The 19,580-nt window shown below is 40.6% G+C and overlaps 1 protein-coding gene across 4 annotated transcripts in view; it reads left to right on the top strand.

The window, feature by feature from the left end:
• The window catches only part of OPTN (optineurin), a 41,578-nt gene that overhangs the window by 8,776 nt on the left and 13,222 nt on the right, over positions 1 to 19,580 (top strand). For all 4 annotated transcript variants that reach the window (XM_036843314.1, XM_036843313.1, XM_036843312.1 and 1 more), the window contains exons 4-9: positions 4,053 to 4,211; positions 6,392 to 6,465; positions 8,595 to 8,729; positions 16,338 to 16,440; positions 17,952 to 18,067; positions 19,427 to 19,576. In XM_036843314.1, coding sequence (XP_036699209.1) covers positions 4,053 to 4,211; positions 6,392 to 6,465; positions 8,595 to 8,729; positions 16,338 to 16,440; positions 17,952 to 18,067; positions 19,427 to 19,576 — 737 coding nt within the window. The remainder of the gene's footprint in view (positions 1 to 4,052; positions 4,212 to 6,391; positions 6,466 to 8,594; positions 8,730 to 16,337; positions 16,441 to 17,951; positions 18,068 to 19,426; positions 19,577 to 19,580) is intronic.

The raw sequence follows: 19,580 nt of genomic DNA, 5'->3' as shown, positions 1-19,580 counted from the left end.
GCACTGGGTTAATTCTTGGGTATCAGTGATTTTCTTCCTTTTTTTTTTTCAGTGGATTTACAATATTGTGTTAGTTCAGGTATGCAGCAAAGTGATTCAGTTATATAAATTTTTTTCAGTTTACTTTCCATTATAGGTTATTACAAGATACACAGTATAGTTCCATGTGCTAAACAGTAAATCCTTGTTGCTTATGTATTTTATGTACAGTAGCTTGTATCTGTTCCCTTATTTTTTTTCTTTTCCATTATGGTTTATTGCAGGAAGTAGTTTGTATCTGTCAGTTCCATACTCCTCATTTATCCCTCCCCTCATCAGTGATTTTTCTTGAGACTTTACCTTGAACTTTGTTGATGTCTAATTTCTTAAATAGGTAAAGAATACAAACAAAGAAATAAAATGGAAAGAAAATAAGGAAAAGAGAAATATGGAATAATCTAAAGAATGAAAAGTTGTTTAGAAAAATATCATAGTTTATATCAATGATCTTACTCATCAGCTCCTGCTCATGGGACAATGAAAACATTCAGCTTTAATAAATTTGTATTTGTATTGGAAATGTTTCATTGTTGATAAGATTTATCATGTCTGATGCTTCAGTCTGTCTTACAGTTCAAAGAGCATTAAGTCACTTCTTTGGGAGAAACCTCTCATTGTCTAAATATTTTTGAGGTAGAATACTCTGAAGAAATGATCACTGGGATATATGGGTGATTTTCTACTTGCTGGAAGAAAATATCTCACTTTGTTTTCCTCCCTTGGCTTTGGGGATGTGGGCTGACAGTTGGCTTCAGCCTGCGGGGGCCCATCACTTTGAAGCCAAAAAGGAAGCTTCCAGAAGCAGTTTGTCTGCCTGAGATAGTCTGCCTGTAGGTTTTCCAAAAAGGTCCCAGTATTGGAAGAAGTTGAGATCCGAAGCTGGAGCTCTGGACAGCTTGTTTCAGTGCAGAGGATCAGCTGAAGCAAACTACAAGCAGGACTCAGAAATGAGTCCTTGGGACAAAGTGACATTTAGGACTCTTAAAAACCCTTGGTCATCAGCTGTATCCCCCCAAACTGTACCTCCCAGGCCCACCCCTTGCCCCCCTGCCTCTTCTGTAATGTTTGTCTCCTGGACCACTTGTGTTGTTGTTGTTGTTTTTTGGGGTTTTTAAAAAATTTTTTTAAATTTATTTATTTAATTTATTTATTTTTGGCTGCATTGGGTCTTTGTTGCTGCGTGCAGGCTTTCTCTAGTTGCGGCGAGCGGGGGCAGTGCAACGGGCTTCTCATTGCAGTGGCTTCTCTTGTTGCAGAGCACGGGCTCTAGGCACGCGGGCTCAGTAGTTGTGGCTCGCGGGCTCAGTAGTTGTGGCTCGCGGGCTCTAGAGCGCAGGCTCAGTAGTTGTGGCACACGGATTTAGTTGCTCCACGGCATGTGGGATCTTCCTGGACCAGGGCTCGAACCCGTGTCCCCTGCATTGGCAGGCAGATCCTTAACCACTGCGCCACCAGGGAAGCCCAGTTGTTTTTTAATTTAGGCCCTCATCTTCCTGATTTACTAAAGCTCTCAAGGCCTCAGATTTTCCTCACTCACGCTGGCCCATCTTTGCTGCTGCTTCTGCAGGATGTGCCCCTCCTCCCCACCCACTCACCCCCGCAAGCCATCAGGGCCTCTCCTGTGGTCTGTGTCACACAAGGGAAGGGAGCAGGGAATGTCCTTTGGAAACCTGCCTCTGATCTTTAGGGTGAGGCCGAGGCATTACTGGTTCTGTCCACTTTCACTGAATTATACATCATAATGATCTCTAAAGAGTACTTTTTAACTTTTAACTACAGATGGCCAGGCAAAGGTCATTAGATAGACTATTGTTTTTGGATTATAAAATGGCATATCAGCCTGGGCACATTTTCAGGACAATACAAGCACAGAAAAAGACGGAGAAATTGTTGTGTCACGAAGGCTAATCAATGCTAAGTGCTCAGAACTGATGAAAGACATAACAAATAATGGAGTTGGGCTGGAGATCCAGAGAATAAGCCCTGGAAGTTTAGTCCGGGAAGATGATGGACAGAGCCTTAACAGTGAAATGAAGAGAAATTTAAAGTGTCACCTCACAAGGTGTTTTATAGCCAAATAAGCAGATCCATCATTTCCCCAGGATAATTAAGAGATCCTCACAGTTGCAAAAAAGAAAATTAACCTGACATCTGGGATTCTAGAGTCATGGCCTTATATCCCTGGTCCTCAGACCCTTGTTTAAAACTCTACTTCCTTCCTTAAAAGTCCATTCTGCACAGTGTCCTCAGGGAGGGCAAGAGGGTGGACGTGAAAATCCCTCACAGAGCACAGTCTTGCCCTTCCCTGCCTGCTTCCTAGTACCAGGCTAGGCAGTACATTTTCTTTTATGTTTTCGTGCCTTTAAATATACATTTCTTTGGTCTGAGTCATTGCCAGGAGAGACTGCACAGGCTTCAAACCTTTCCTTACAGACCTAACTCTTCAGTTTTACAATGAGTTGCTTTTTTCTAACGCCTGTGGGAGTTTCCTAGCAAGAGAATGGTCCAAATGAAGGCAGAGCATGATTCCACTGGTGTGAGGGGCACTTCCATGCTGCCAATTACTACCAAGCCCTCTCTTCTTTTTTTTTTTTTTTTAATTAATTTATTTATTTTTGGCTGTGTTGGGTCTTCGTTTCTGTGCGAGGGCTTTCTCCAGTTGCGGCAAGCGGGGGCCACTCTTCATCGCGGTGCGCGGGCCTCTCACTGTCGTGGCCTCTCTTGTTGCGGAGCACAGGCTCCAGACGCGCAGGCTCAGTAGTTGTAGCTCACGGGCCTAGCCGCTCCGCGGCATGTGGGATCTTCCCGGACCGGGGCATGAACCCATGTCCCCTGCATTGGCAGGTGGATTCCTAACCACTGCGCCACCAGGGAAGCCCAAGCCCTCTCTTCTTAATACTTCATGAACTAGCTGGTGTATGGTCCGTGCACAAGCCTTTCTGATAATTTTTTGGTTTTACTATAAGCCTTTGGGCCTGTTTACCATTCCTTAGGAGATCTGTCATAGGGGGTGTGTGTGTGTGTGTATGAATTTTCTGTGTGTTGCAGTCCTCTGATAATCTCAAGTGTATGTGTTTCTGATGGCGCCATGTCCATAAGAGCAGTGAGGGAAGAAATCAGAGAGGCTAAGGTCACGGCTGGAAGAGACCACAGAGACCACGTGGTACCACGTCTTTCTTTCTGAGCCGAGAAAACTGAAGCCAAGACATTGAGTGAATCTGCTCAAGGTGACACATGCTCTGATTAGCAGAGTGTCGACTAGAATCTCCTCTCCCTTCTCCCAAGTAAAAACACCACATGTCAACAGGCTCTTTCTCTTATGACTTTGTCATATGTAGTAACTGCAACAGGATGAACACAGCAAGTACTCAGGGAGATATTAATGTTTATTTTTAATGTTTATAGAGGCCGAAATTTAATTTTTCCACCCTTGGTACCAGCCTCTGAATTTTCAGTTTTCTTATTTCTCACCAGACTTATTTTTAGCAACCTTAAAACACGAGCATAGAGTACTGTAGCAACCAGACTACATACCTGGGAGAATTGTGGACCTTTCGTTGTGTTCTGCCATTACTATAACATTATGCCCTTGGTGCTTTGGCTTCTGAGTAGACATGACAAGAATGGGGAGGGTAGGGGTGGGTATGCATTTGTAGGGGGAAAAAAAAAGGCAAGAGGTTGAGTTGTGGCAGTTCTTTGTGGAATTTTGGACTAGAATTTACAAGTCTACCATTGCCAAAGTCTGGTTGGTTATTTTCATGGCATCAGATCATTTCAGCATGCTGAGGAAGCCTTTCTTGGCATGAGGTTATTTTAACTTCCAATTATTTGCATATGATAAAATAATGTAAGCTTTTCCATTTTTATTGGCATGTCAAAATAAATTGCCAAGGATAAGCTAGAATATCCTACTGTAAAGCAGAGCTGTCCTGCCAATGGGTATGGAGGCACTCGAGTTTGATGGCCAAGTCCCTAGCGTGATTCGTTAATTCACTTTGCTCCTCATCCCCAAGGTCCCCAAGGCAGAAGCAGAACAGGAAGTGGAACAGCTGAAGACCCAGGTGGCACGCCTTCAAGCTGAAAAGGTCGATCTGCTGGGCATCATTTCTGAATTACAACTCAAGCTGAACTCAGATGGCTGCGAAGACTCCTTTGTTGAAATCAGGATGGCTGTAAGTGTGTTGGTTTTGGTTTTGTTTTAAGCAAGTTACAAAACCTCACCTGGACAGTTGCTACAAATACCACCATTTCCTTTCAACACGAGGAGGCCAGATAGTGGGGAAACTTCAGCGTAGTCAACGTAAATGTATAACATAATGCTTGTGGCTGTCATAGCTGAAATGGAAAATACCGATTACCTTTTATGACCAAAGAGATAGTCCTTTTCTTTCCAGTATGTCCTGACAAATTTATGTGACTGACCTAAAAAGAAAAAAGAAAAAAAAGGCATAAGCTTTTTCAGCCCAGGTCTCAAAGCTGTGTTCAGCATTTCACTTAGGTAAGGGGAGCTATGATCAGATGCGGTAAAATCAAAAGGCTTTAAAACACTTACTAGTAGCAGAACCCTCTTTTCAAACAAAGTCTTACGAGGAACGTTGGTATATTAAAACTAAGAAGAGAGAAAAGAAAGAGCAGAGCGGCTCTGGTTGTACCCTCAGGGGATACCCTGGCTTGTCCCTCCCCTCTAACAGCAGCCGCTAGGGAACCCCCGAGAACAGGGTTTGAAGCCAGGGTGATCTAACTGGCATTTATGTCCAGCTGGCATGCAGGCAGTCCTGCTAAAGAGCACAGAAGGTAAGTGAAGCCCAGAGGGACCTCTCCTTCTCTGCTACTAGAAAAAAACTGCATACAGAGTGAGGGAGACAAGCACAGGAGGAGAAAATCCTCCCTCATACACACAGTCATTCCAGCTTTGTCAGAGTACACATCTGATACAGGCAGAGAGGTTACCTGTGTCTCTGAAAGAGAAAACTCGACTTTGTAGGTAAGTGGGAGTGGGGCGGGGTGAGGGGCACCTTACGAAAAGCTTTACTAATGGATGTGTCTGAAATGGTCGAGTGCGACTTCCTTTACCTTCTCATTTGTTTGCTGTGCACAAGGTGAACAGAGTTGCAAAATGGCTCTTAATAACCCTACCACCCACGCCCCTCATAAATTTTAGATGAATAGGGGCTGAAGTCAAGCGAAGTAAAATACTAATCAGGAAGTACACTAATGTCAGAGTACTCTTTCTGCAAATGAGCAAAGATTATGAAAACACAGCGTTGATCAAAGAGCGTTAACCTTCTGCAGATAACTGATAAAATTCAGGAAGCCCAAGGAGCATATCAGAAGTTTCCAAATGAGGCTTCTTTCTTCAGGATGAATGGTTAGCGTAATATTCTCCCTCACTGATGAGTGACAGTTATTTCTAGTGTCAACATGTTTTTCTTGCCTTGCTTCTGTGAACAGAAAAACACTGCCCAAGATTTAGGAACAGTGTGCACACACAGAATTATCTAGAACCATCTCTGTATTTTTGGAAGATCTTTCTGCTAGCTCATTGGAATAGAAATGTCTTTCAAGGGACTTCCCTGGTGGTCCAGTGGTTAAGAATCTGCCTTCCGATGCCAGGGATGCGGGTTCAATTCCTGGTCAGGGACCTAAGATCCCACATGCTGCGGGGCAATGAAGCCCACGTGCCACAACTAGAGAGAAGCCCGCACGCTGCAACGAAAGATCCCGCATGCCGCAACTAAGACCCGACGCAGCCAAATAAATAAATAAATATTTTAAAAAAAACAAAAACAAAAACGTCTTTCAAATCATTTAAGTGGTCTTAGTCTTCTTGTTCCCTAAGTGGCCTGAGATGCGTACAGATTTCTAATAGGAGCCAACCTATGCTTTGTGAGCCTTGCCCACAGAAAACAGCCTTCTTTTCAACGTGGCTTCAACAAGTTCTAACATTTTGCATGTTAAAGGACTGTGTGGGAAAGGTATGTGGAACTGTCACTAGCTCTGTGTGACCTTAACCTGGTGGGGCAGAAGGGAACTGCCAAGGAGAAAGAGAAGAAGATAAGCTTTCCTGTGTGGGCGGTCAGGTTGACTGTGCTGAATGAGAGGAGCCCGACCTTCTCCACCTTCTCGTCTTCGCCTGGATGTTCATAATCCTGACAGGGAGTGCAGGTTGAGGGAAGGGTAAATTTCCATTACATTTGAGTGACCGAATTTAAACATCTCACATTTCCACGTTTGATAGGTTCCTTGGGTTGTGTGTCATCCAAATTCCTGCTCTTTTGCCTTTTTCTCTTTTGATAAGGAATTTGTCTTGCAGACATACTAGGTTAAATCCCTTTCATTTCTGCTTTTACAGGAGGGAGAAGCAGATGTGGCAACGAAAGAAATCAAGCCAAGTCCTGGGCCCACAAGAACTGATTCCACTGACACGTATGTGAAGACAGACTAGGGCTTTCGGACAGACACGCTGGGCAGTCTTGTCACTTTCAGCTCTCCCCTGGGAGGCCAAACATGGTGGGCTGAAAAAGCCACTTATTAATTTATACCGGGACCTTTCAAGAATGTTCCATTTGAATTGCTATTTAATGTTGCAGCCCAAACTGGTGGAGAAGAAAAACTATGTCTGATGCCTTTGTCGGCGAACTAACCCCTCACCACTCTGTGTAGAGGTGTTTCATCTCCATCAGATGGGCAGTGAAAACAAGCTGCTTCTCAATTAAGAGACCTGTGTTTCCTAATTTGTGTACCAGTGCAGTCTGATCCGGACCAGGCTGCCCAGCTGATAAGGGAGATATTTCCATTTCGTCTTCCCTGTTCATTCCCGAGTACAAGCCAAGGTGACTAATTCAGGATAATCTTCCATAGCAATGGCTGTTGTTGCTCTGAGTGACGGTGGCTGCTTTTTGAAAGTGCCCAGATATCCTACCTGGGGAATTGCAAGTAGACTTGTGACAAGTAGATATGAGGAAGCCGACATCTTAAGAGGTGGGGGGACCTTGAGGAGGAGACGGCAGGGGAACTGGGCACCTGAGTCTCTTGCAAGTAGCTCTGACCCAGAATGCGCTGTCAGCTCGTGCTCTGTAAGCAGGTTCCTACTGCATGACTCTGCTTAAGAAGAGTTATCTGAAAATTTCCCTAAGGATCTCTTCCCTCATAGGCTTTTAACATCTTTTTTCTATAACTTGATGAATGTACTTATAAAACATAAAAATGGGTTATTTTTTTTTCAGTTATGCTCCCAAGCCTTTGTATAAGGGAGAAAATCAGGATTAGATAATATTTTTTCATCAGACAGGGTAGTTGGCAGAAATGAAAGTTATTCCCTTTTTTAGTTAGAAATTCCTCAGCTTCCCCCTCTCCCCTATTGCTTTTATTTTTTAATTTATTTATTTTTATTTATTTATCTTTGGCTGCGTTGGGTCTTCGTTGCTGCATGCAGGCTTTCTCTACTTGTGGCAAGTGGGGGCTACTCTTTGTTGCAGCGCGTGGGCTTCTCTCTGGTTGTGGCGCGCAGGCTCTAGGGCGTGTGAGCTCTGTAGTTGTGGCGCAGGTTCCAGAGCGCTTGGGCTCTGTAGTTTGCGGCAGGCGGGTTCTGGTTGAGGCGCGCCAGCTCAGCAGTTGTGGTGCACGGGCTTAGTTGCCCCACGGCATGTGGGATCTTAGTTCCCCGACCAGGAATTGAACCCGCGTCCCCTGCATTGTAATCCAGTGGATTCTTTACCACTGGACCACCAGGGAAGTCCCCACACAGCTATTTTTTAATAACAGCTTCCTTACCCTGTTTGAAAGTATTTGAAGGAGTCAGAGATGGATTTCTGGGTTCAGAGTTTGAGCTTTGGTGATGGGAACTGGGACTGAATCCTGGCTTTTTGTTAGATGTGTGACCTTGAGTAGGTTACTGAAAGAGCAGCTGCCATTGGCATCAGCATAGTTGTCCAGAATGTTTAGTTACTGCAGTGCTCGTTGTGGTTTTCTTCGTCATTGAACTGCCTCTTGATTTAATCAGAGTTGGAAATCAAGAAAAATATTTGACATGCCAACAGTGCCTACATTTCTCTGCTCTAATTGTTTGAAACCAGAAACAAAAATGATTTTCTTCTCCTGATGAGAGAACGTGGTGGTTTCGGTCGAGTTGGAGAAAGGCCGGTGGTCTGCATGTCACCATGGGCAGCACACATGCTTGTGCCCTTTGTATGACTGTGGTCTTCCTGGAGATTAGTCCTCTAGGAAAGCCGGACACCAAAAACCAGGGCTACCTCTGCTCCACTGTTTCTGTGCGTCCTGTGGTCTGGTGCCGTGGCCATGGTGACCATTTGGAGGAAGTGAGCACGTGCAGTGTAAATCGAGCCTACCCATCAGTCCCCACTCCTTCCCTGGAAAGCATGGAGGAGTGAGGCACTGGTGGTCACCGGGCCAGCTGTGCTTGGTCTGTAAATGAGAATTAACTGGAGAATATTCTGGAAAGCAGTTCCTTTAAACTGGTTCCAGTAATATTCCTAGACTCTGACATTTTTGTTTTCTCATGAAAACCTTTTAACCTTTATGCTGTCCTGATGCAGGAGCAAGTCTGCAGAAGGTGCCAGGAATTATTTGGAATTTGAGGCGTTAACTGTGAGCCAGCTCCTGCTTTGTCTAAGGGAAGGAAAGCAGAAGGTGGAGAGACTTGAACTTGCCCTCAAGGAAGCCAAAGAAAGGTATGAAGTAGGCCACGCGAAACACGCATACATTGCTTTTTTAACAGCTTTACTGAGATACAATTAAGATACCATACAATTCATCCATTTGAAGTGTACGTTTCTATTTTTTTTTTTTTTTAGAATATTCACAGAGTTATGTAGCCTTTACCACATTATAATTTTGGAACATTTTTCCTTCCAAATAAGCAACCCAATACCTGTTAGCACTCACTCCCCATTCCTGCTAGTAATTCTACTTTCTGTCTCCATAGACTTACCTTTTCTGGACACTTCATACAAATGGAACCATACAACATGTAGTCTTTTGTGATTGGCTTATTTTATTTAGCATAATGTTTCCAAAGTTTATCCATGATGTAGCATGTGTCAGTTCTTTTCTCCTTTTTGTTGCCAAATAATATTCCATGATGTAACTAGACAACATTTTGTTTATCTCTTCATCATTTGATGAACATTGGGGTTGTTCCCACTTTTTGCCCATTATGAATAATATTTGCTCTCAACATTCATGCACAATATTTTGTGTGGACATATTTTTACAATTCTCTGGGTATATACCTAGGAGTTGAATTGCTGGGTCACATGGTTACTCTCTGTTGAATATTTTGAGGAACTACCAAACTGTTTTCCACGGTGGCTGCACCATTTTGCATTCTCACCAGCAATGTATGAGGGTTCCACTTACTCCACATCCACACGAACACCATTGTTGTCTATCTTTTTGATTATGACCATCCTCGTGGATGTGAAGTGGTATCTCATTGTGATTTTGATTCTGTTTCCCCAATGGCTAAAAACGTTGGGCATCTTTTCATGTTGGCCATTTGTATATCTTCTTCTTTGCCCATTTAAAAATATTGGATTGTCTTTTAATTATTGAATGATAAGAGTTCATTAATATTCTGGATACAAGTCTGTTATGAGGTATATGGTTTGCAAATATTTTCTCCCAGTCTGTGACTTATCTTTTCACTTCCTTGATGGTATCATTTGCAGCACAAAATTTTTTTATTTTGATCTAGTCCTGCTTATCTGTTTGGTTTTTTGTCCCTTCTGCTTTTGGTGTTGTATCTAAGAAACCATTGCCTAACCCAAGGTTACAAAGATTCACCCCTGTGTTTTTTCCTAAGAGTTTTATACTTTTAGCTCTTACATTTAAGTTTGTGATCCATATTGAGTACATTTTTGTGCATGGTGTGAGGTAAGGGTACAACTACATTCTTGCGTATGTAGATATGTTGCTGTCCCACACCATTTGTTGAAAAGATAATTCTTTTCCTCACTGACTTGTCTTGATACCCCTGGTGTAGATCAGTTGACCATAAATGTAAAGATTAATTCCTAAACACTCAATTTTATTCAGTTGATCTATATGTCCATCCTTATGTCAGTACTACACAGTCTTGATTACTTTAGTTCTGTAGTAAATTTTGAAATTGGGAAATGCAAGTCCTCCAATTTTGTTCTTCTTTTAAAAGATTGTTTTGGCTATTCTGGGTCCCTTGTTGTTTTTTTTTTTATGTAATTCTTAGGATAAGTTTGTTAATTTGGGGGAAAAAGCCAGCTGGGATTTTGTTAGGGATTGCATTGAATCTGGAGATCGATTTGGGAAGCATTGCCATCTTAACAATATTAAGTCTTCTGATCCATAAACATGGGTGTCTTTCCATTTACTTAGGTCATCCTTAATTTCTTTCAATGATGTGTTGTAGTTTTCAGCATACAGGTCTTGCACTTCTTTTTCAAAATTTATTCCTTTGTGTTCTAGTCTTTTTGGTGCTATTATACATGAAATTGTTTTCTTAATTTCATTTTTGGATTATTCATTGCTAGTGTAGAGAAATACAACTGATTTTTGTATATTGATCTTGTAGCCTGCGACCTTGCTGAATTCATTTATTAGTGCTAATCTTTTTTTTAGTGGATTCCTTAGGATTTTCTGTATACAAGATCATGTCATTTGCAAAGAAATAGTGTTACTTCTTCCTTACCAACCAGGATTCCTTTTATTTCTTTTTTTTGCATAATTGCCCTGGCTAGACTTCCCGTACAATGTTAAATAAAAGAGGAGAAAGTAGACATCCTTGTCTTGTTCCTGATCTTAGGGGAGAACGCTTTCAGTCTTTCACCATTAAGCTGGTATTACCTTTGTTTTTCATAGATGCTTTTATCAAGTTGAGGAGCTCCCTTCTATTTCTAGTTGCAGTTTTTATCATGAAAGGGTTTTGGATTTTGTTAAATGCTTTTTCTGAGTCTATGAAGATGATTGTATGGGTTTTTTTTTTTAATATTTACTTTTAATTTATTTATTTGGCTGCGCCAGGTCTTCACTGCAGCATGCGGGATCTTTTTAGTTGCAGCATGCGGGCTCTTTGTTGTGGCATGCAGACTCTTAGCTGTGGCATGCATATGGGCTCTAGTTCCCTGACCATGGATCGAACCCGGGCCCCCTGCATTGGATCACAGAGTCTTAACCACTGGACCACCAGGGAAGTCCCTGTATGGGTTTTTTTAACCTCTATTAATATAATGTATTACATCGATTGATTTTCCAATGTCAAACTAACTTTTCATCCCTGGATAAATCCCACTTGGTCATGACGTATGATCTTTTTTATATGTTGCTGGTTTGGATTGCTAGTCTTTTGTTAAGGATCTTTGCATCTGTATTCGTAAGGGGTACTGGTCTGTAGTTTTCTTTTCTTACATTGTCTTTGTCTGGCTTTGGTATGAGGGAAATACTGGCCTCATAGAATGTGGTATACACACACACTTTGGGATAAAATTTATTTACCTCATAGAGTTGTGAAGTCAATGAATTTCTACATGAGTGAACTTTTTATGAAGGCAAAGTACGAAACCACATAAAACGGGGGAGATAATGCAACAGTTTTAGGGTTCCATTGATTGCAACATTTAATAATAAATATACTATAAATAGGATATACTATAATATACATAAATATATTATGTCTGAGACATAATTAATTCTCTCAGACATTATAAATGGCTCATTAATCTTAAAATTAAAGCACTGTAAGAAGCACTTTCTAAATGAAGCAGTTGAAATTTTTAACTATAAGATCTGTTTTTAAAATATGAAGCATAAGTTATTTATTCAGAATGAGGGTAACCTAGAATAATCAGTGTTTGTCCAATGACTTATTTGATCGTCAGCTCTTTTCAAAGGTGAAAAAGGTATGATAGCTATGAATCATAGGTTTTTACCCCATATCCTACCGCTGTCCCTTAGAAAAGTTCAGGGTTAACTTCCAGGAAACTAGTACCATGTATTCTAATGGAGTAAAATATTCGTCCTGCCTTTTTGACAAGTCCCAAAATCTAGTAATAATGCACAGAAAAATAATTAAGTAAAAGCATTCTTTTTACACCTTAATTATTCCAGCTGATTTTTAAAGGGAAGATGTTTTGCTTTGAAAAAGACCTTTAACAGTCACGAGTAATCAGTGTGTTTCTGTTTCATTGGCACGTTTACCCTCCTGAGTTCTGCACACCATTCTAAGAAGTCAAGTTTAGCCAGTAATTCATCCTTCCTCAGATAACATGATTAGCTTTAATAATAAAAGTGTAAACTTGGGAATTTTCTGATTATACATCCGGATCTTTCATATAATCTAGTATATATTTCCTGCTTTCAAAATAATGATAGCTCTCTGTCTGGAGGTATAGCTTTTCAGATTGCAGCTAGGAAGTCAGGCCTGCCTTTGAGATGGGTGTTTCCCTCTCTCACCCTGAGCTCCCTGTAAAGGATCCCTTTCTCAATAGCATTAAATTTCCATTTTGTGAGTCAGCCTTCTTGCAGTATTTAACACCTGGCAAGTCAGTGATTGGTTGCCAAGAGTAATGTTCCCCATGTGGGTATTAGGATGACCTCCTGGCTAAGGTCGGACTGAAACCAAGAAATAAAATCACTGATTCTTGGACAACCTGGCTTGATATACTATGTGGGATATGATGGAAAGACATTCCAAGACCTAACATGTCTTTTTCTCAAATACATAAGTCAGTCTTCAACCATTTTCATTAGTCATGAGAAACAGGGGTAATAGGCAGTTTAAAATTTACTCTGAAAAGTTTTAGGGATTTGTGGGGACAGCGGACAAGAGACTTGCCTTTCTTCCATTGTTTGCCAGGATTCATATTTCGTGCAATTTGTGTCTTCTGAACAAACTTAAACTGATAGCCAGGAAGGAGAGGGAAAGTGTATATGAAGTGTGACCCAGGATAATCAAGAGGTAGTAGGGAAAATCAGCCCGAGATGAAAATTTGCCCTACAAAATTAAGTTGAAATTAAAATGTAGGTCAGAAGCCTGCGTCATACGTGAGTGGTGTGATAAAGGCCCATCCTTCAACCCTGCACCAACCAGCTCTTAGCCCATTTATTTGCTTAGCTAGAAACAGTGCCTGTGCACCAATTAGGTTGGGCAGTTTGCAACAGATACTAATGCTGTTTGTTTATTTGTTATTATCACTAAGTTTTTTAAAAATCAGGTTTGAATTCACATAGTTTAAAGAATTGGTTCCACAAGCTTTTTATGGAAAAACAGTAATTCTTTGACCAACCCCTCTCCACCCCCCACCTCCTTTTCCTGCTTTTCAGACAACCGCTTTCAACATATTTAGCTGGTTTTTTTGATACTTACTCCCATATATCAAGATTAAATTGCTACTTAAATTTTTTTTCCTATTTTAGACATAATCTATTGACCTCCCACTAGGAAAGATGAGGATTTAACTGCCTTTCACTCTCACCATTGTCACTACACACACTTCTGGACCCTTCTTCCCACCCCACTCCAAAACTGATTATATTGACATTCAGTTAGATCACTACTCAGTGTTTATTATTATTATGCGTACATACCCACGCACACATACAGTTCTCTGTTGAGCTGTGCTCTATGCTTTGACCACTTTTCCTTTTTTATACTTTAAAAAAAATCTCTATGCAGAATTAACCTTTATAAAAATTTGCTTAGTTTCACCATACTCTTCTCCAATGAGGAAATCTCAATTACATTCAAACATGTTAGTAGTCTAATAGTTTCCTCTGGAAGACTTTTCTCCTGGAGTCAGTCTGGTTGTTATCTAGGTCCTGCTGTATTGCAGTCATCTTGGAATCTCCCTTTGTCAGTGTCCTGTGGAATTCCTTCATCTCTACTGTGTTGGATCACCTGTTTCCTGAATCCAGTACCTTTCTCATTCTCTAAATATCTTTAAATATCTCCACTAACTTACTAAGAAAGAATATATGGGAAGGATATTTTCTGAGATCTGCATATCTGAAAATCTCTGTTTCTACCTTTATACTTAATGGATAATTTGGCTAGATATAGAAATCTGAATTGGATATAATTTTCCCTCCAAATTTTGAAAGCATTACTTCATCATATTCTAGCTTTTGGTGTTAATGTTGAAAAACTCATTGCCATTCTGATTCTTAATCTTTTAGTATAAAACTTCTTTTGTTTTTCCTCTCCCCCAAAGGTTCTTTGCTCTGTCCCAAGTTTTCTGACATTTCACATGTGCTTTAGTGTGACCTTGTTTTCATCCATTTGTTCTGGACATTCTTGGCCTCTTTCATTCTGCAAACTCATGTCCTTCAGTTCTCAAAAAATGATCTTGAAATAATTCAGGGATAATCTCTTATCCTCAGTTTTCTCTGTTCTCTCATTCTAGCACTACTGGTTACTTTAACTGGACCTCCTGGACCAGTCCTCTGACTTTCTCAACTGGGTGTTCCTCTTTTCCATTTTTCTCTCCTTATCTCTCTCTTTCTCTCCATCCCCCCTTCACTCTTGCTCTTTCTCTTTTTCTGCTTTCTGATACATTTGATCAACTTTCATCTTCTTTGTGGGGCAGGGGACAGTTCCTTTGAATGTTCCTCTTCCATTTTATTATGGTGGTAATATGTTTCCTTCTGTCCCTAAGGATATTAATGATAGGTTTTTTTTTTTTTTTTGAAGTTTTTTCCCCTTGGCATATTCTAATTTCAGTAAGTTGTTTTATTTTCTGGTTTACTTCGTCTGTTTCATTTTAAGGTTTTCCTGAAATGTCTGGTAATCTTTACTGGTTGATCGGATTTAAGACTGGGGGGTTAGATGCTGATCAAAGTGCTGTGTGGGGCTTCGCTTGTGGTGCAGTGGTTGAGAATCCACCTGCCGATGCAGGGGACATGGGTTCGAGCCGTGGTCCACCAAGATCTCACATGCTGCGGAGCAACTAAGCCCGTGCTCCACAACTACTGAGTCTGCACTCTAGAGCCTGTGAGCCACGACTGCTGAAGGCTGCACACCTAGAGCCCGTGCTCTGCAACAAGAGAAGCCACCGCCATGAGAAGCCCGCACACCGCAACAAAGAGTAGCCCCCGCTCACCACAACTAGAGAAAAGCCCGCGTGCAGCAACGAAGACCCAACACAGCCTAAAATAAATAAATAAATAAATTTATTAAAAAACAAACAAACAAAGTGCTGTGTGCATGTGTAGGGAGATCTGGCTGGGAGGTTTCCTTGGGGAAGTCTTATGTCAGAAACTTTAAATCTTTTCCTTATCCTGATCAAATTCTCCAGAGGAGACTTTTCCAGTCTCCTGTCTGAAGGGTACTTTTCTAGATGCCAGCGTTCTGGAGATGAGTAGGAACAGAAGGCTGAGGGTCTTAGTATTCTGTAAGTTCCCCTCTTTTCAGTAAGGAACCCAACCCCTCAACTCTGATTAATGACTCTGAGTCAAGAGACCCTTTATTTTATGACCTTCTAGTCATTCTTAAACAGGTCCCAACTTTATCCCCATGTCCAGAGGTACCTGGTGTCACTGATTCCTGAGCCCTTGGGGTCCCACAGTATGAAGTGGGTTCCATCTTGGCTTTCCCTACTGTTGGCTCAGATCCAGTCCTCTTGGGCTATCTAGTCAGTTCCCACTCATACCTAATGCTTCCCAAACCTTCTTGCTATTATTTCCTCTCCCTTTCTCTTTGTTCTTGTAGGTATGTGGCTTTTAAAAGTCATTTTGGTGGCATTCAAGGTGGGAGAAAAATTACATGCGTATATTTAAATCTACCATCTTTAACCCCAAGTCTCTTTATTTCATTGTATCGGGATGGCTTTCATATGTTATGATTCAGTGTAAGAATGTTGCTATATTTGTTTGTTTTCAGGACCTCGTAAACTTAGATGGGTCCCAAAAAGCAAGTCTTTCCCTCTCTGCCGATCCTTATAAAGGGACACCCACTCTCATGTAGCACATATGCATGCACATGTATACACCACATAAAACACAAATTTAAAAAATATTTTCTGTGCATGACAATGATGTGAAAAGAGGCAGTATTTTTTCAGTGTTCAAGATAATATAAGTATAATATATCTTATACCGTCCATGTGCATTCATCCCTTAAATCAATTCTAGCCAATATCAGGTTGAAAGCAAAACACAGAGCTAATATAGAGAATGGCGACGAGGAGGATTTTGAAAACATGATCTTGTATCCAAATTTTGAAACAATGTTCTTTTTCAGTGCTTCCATAGCTGTTATTCCTCTGAAAGCCAAAGAGAAAGTAACTTTGCTATATTCTTTAATTTTTCAGAATTTCTGATTTTGAAAAGAAAGCGAAGGATCGTTGTGAGATTGAGACCCAGACAGAGGGGCGCACAGAACAAGAGAAAGAAGAGGAGAAAGGCACAGAAACTGTGGGTACTGAGTCTAAGACTGTTACCGCACCCCCGATGGACAGAGAGTAGTGCAGGCTCTGGAGCTGAGTCTTGTGATGTGTTATTGGCTTTAGCAATAGAGAAATAATTTCCATGTTGAATATTTTCTATTTCTCTCATAGTTCTTTGTCCTGATCTGAATTTCATTCATTGTAAATTGTACTGAGATGTATTCCTATCCTAGTGATTCTAGGAGATCACCTCTCTCTCTCTCTTCTTGGCTGATTTTCTCTCCAGAATTCCTAAGTGGACAGGCCCACTAATTGATAAAGGAATTTTGTCCAATTTATAATGAGATCATTTGAGGATGTGACCCAGAAACGTAAGGTAGAATTGAAAGATCTTGGTTCTATCCCACTACTGGTTTGAATAAAATAGGTATGAACAAAAAAGGTCATGTTTTTAGATACATGCTATAGATCAATGTCTGTTCTGCTGCAATTCCAGAGACGTGGCCTCGTAGGCCTTACAAACACAGTCCCGAAGCTTAGGGAAAGGTGATGAAGGCAGGAAGTTGTAAGATCCCACAGTAGCCCACGAGAAAGTCTATTTACATAAAATACTTTAGCTAATTTTATTTATTCAGCAAATATATATCAAAATGCCTACTGTATGTTCCATGCTCCTGGGCTGAGTCCCCTACTTTCAAGAGAATGGAGAGATATAATATTTTAAAAACTGAGATAAGAGAACACCTGTGAGTGTTAGTACCCTTTGACTAAAAAGCTAGTCGACAACTAATAATAGAGAAGTACTGAGACTCCCATGGCACCATAAAACCTCACTGACAAAAATTCTAGAGCTGCGAGGAAAAAGGCAGTACAGTGAAAATAGTTGAGTAAACTAGAAAAATAATCAGCCAGGGAATATGGGCATGAGTTGCTAGCTGGATAAATTAGATTGTGCTTTGACATCCACTGTGATCTATGATCCCTTGAACTATGATCAGGATTCTTTTTTAATTTATTTATTTTTGGCTGCTTTGGGTCTCTTTTGCTGCGTGCGGGCTTCCTCCAGTTGCGTCGAGCAGGGGCTACTCTTCATTGCACTGCACGGGCTTCTCATTGTGGTGGCTTCTCTTGTTGTGGAGCACGGGCTCTAGGCACGTGGGCTTCAGTAGTTGTGGCTCACGGGCTTAGTTGCTCTGTGGCATGTGGGATCTTCCTGGACCAGGGCTCTAACCCATGTCCCCTGCGTTGGCAGGCGGATTCTTAACCACTGCGCCACCAGGGAAGTCCAGGATTCATTTTAATTAAGATAAAGTCGTTATCACAAGTGCATCCAAACTGATCAGTTAATGATCTATAAGGAAACAGAGTTGTACCCAAAGCTTTTTTTTTCCATACAAGATATTTGGGGTGTAAATTGCCAAAAGTTTAATCAGTTCAACAGTCTTATTTAGTTTAGACACCAGTGGTTCACACTGTTTTCTCACAAAGAGGTTCATTTAGCCTCTGATAAATGCGTGTTTGTGATTGCCTGGATGACAGGTTGGAAGTGAAGTGGAACCGTTGAACCTTCAGGTGACAACCCTGTTTAAGGAGCTTCAGGAGGCTCACACGAAACTCAGTGAGGCTGAGCTAATGAAGAAGAGACTTCAGGAAAAGTAAGAATGAGAGATGAATTTTATCCTCCTTCAAAAAGTGTACAGTTTTACAAAACGTGTTAATATACAAAAATATAGTTTTATTACTGTTTTACTGAGTAAAAGAAAAAGAGACCTAATTAAAATATGAATTCAGAAAACACTAATATTCAGGTTAATATAGAAACATGAAGTCCTTGTAGTAATATGGGGGAATGGGCCCAAGGGACTCTGATTCTGCTGTTTGGGGACATTTGTTAAGCGTATATGAGGACCTGGAAAAAGCAGTGAGCCAGACTTCCTGTGACTTACGTGAGCTGACAGCATTGATGTGAACAAACATAAAAGCTACAAAGGGCAAGAAGAACTTGAGTGAGATTTACTTAGGAAAAGAAAATTGATTTTCAATCAGTTACGAAGTCTAATTTATAAATTGAGAGAATTTTGCATTTGCTTGTTTCTCTTGATGTAAGAAGTTATCCCAAATTTAGGAAAGCTGAGTTGATGTTGTTCTTTTGGATTAGTTAGCAAACATATTTCCAGCACAATATACAAGTGTATGTTTCCATGGAGTTACACTGACCAAGGTTGTACAGTATTAATGGTTATCTAGTACAGCATAGCAGCTGACGCTAAGGACTTTAGATAAACAGACCTAAGGTTGAAATATGGATCTACCCCTTACTTGTGGTATTACCCTGGACAAGTTATTTATTTAACCTCTCTGAGCCTGTTTTATCATTTGTGAACTGTGTGTCATAATTCTGACTTTGTATTAAGTAAGCTAATGTTTAACATGCTTTGCGTTAATGTCTTGCACGTAGCTATCATTGGTGTGTATTTGCTGTTATATTGAAATTTTCGCTCTGATCTTTAAGAGGACTGAAAGCATTTCCTTCTCCCCTATTGAATCTTTGTCAGAAGTCATATTTTTTTGCTTAACAGAGCCCATAGTTTTAAAAATACTAAAGATATCCATGGATCACTATATGAGAAGCAGCTCTAGCCAATTACTGCTTTGGTCTGTATCTAAATCACAGAAATATATTTGCATGACTAGTTGAAACAATTACTCCAAGTAGACAGTAGCTTGTGTGATCTTAGATCTGTACTTGTTTATGTTAGGCATAAGGGTTCAGAAATATGTAAATTTCTTTTACAAAAATCTGTATTTTTTTATATTCAGGCATAACAGTTCAGAAGTATTATTTACTTCTAGTAAAGAAGCAGGGAGGATAAAATATTTAATTTTGTACTGTTAAATTTTTGAAAAATGTAATCCTAAAATTCTTTGCATTTGCTACGTAATCTGGGGATTCATTTCAAAGCCACTGAGAAATGAAGTATTGTTTGTCCTCATGAAATTTTGCTCTTTCTTAGATGTCAGGCCCTTGAAAGGAAAAATTCTGCAACCCCATCAGAGCTGAATGAAAAGCAAGAGCTTGTTTATAATAACAGAAAGTTAGAGCTCCAAGTAGAAAGCATGAGATCAGAAATCAAAATGGAGCAAGCGAAAACAGAAGATGAAAAGTGA

This window comes from Balaenoptera musculus, chromosome 2 (assembly GCF_009873245.2).
Source record: "Balaenoptera musculus isolate JJ_BM4_2016_0621 chromosome 2, mBalMus1.pri.v3, whole genome shotgun sequence".
Taxonomy (NCBI): Eukaryota; Metazoa; Chordata; class Mammalia; order Artiodactyla; family Balaenopteridae; genus Balaenoptera; species Balaenoptera musculus.
The sequence above is the reverse complement of the archived record's forward strand: the minus strand, read 5'-3'. Positions and strand labels throughout refer to the sequence as shown.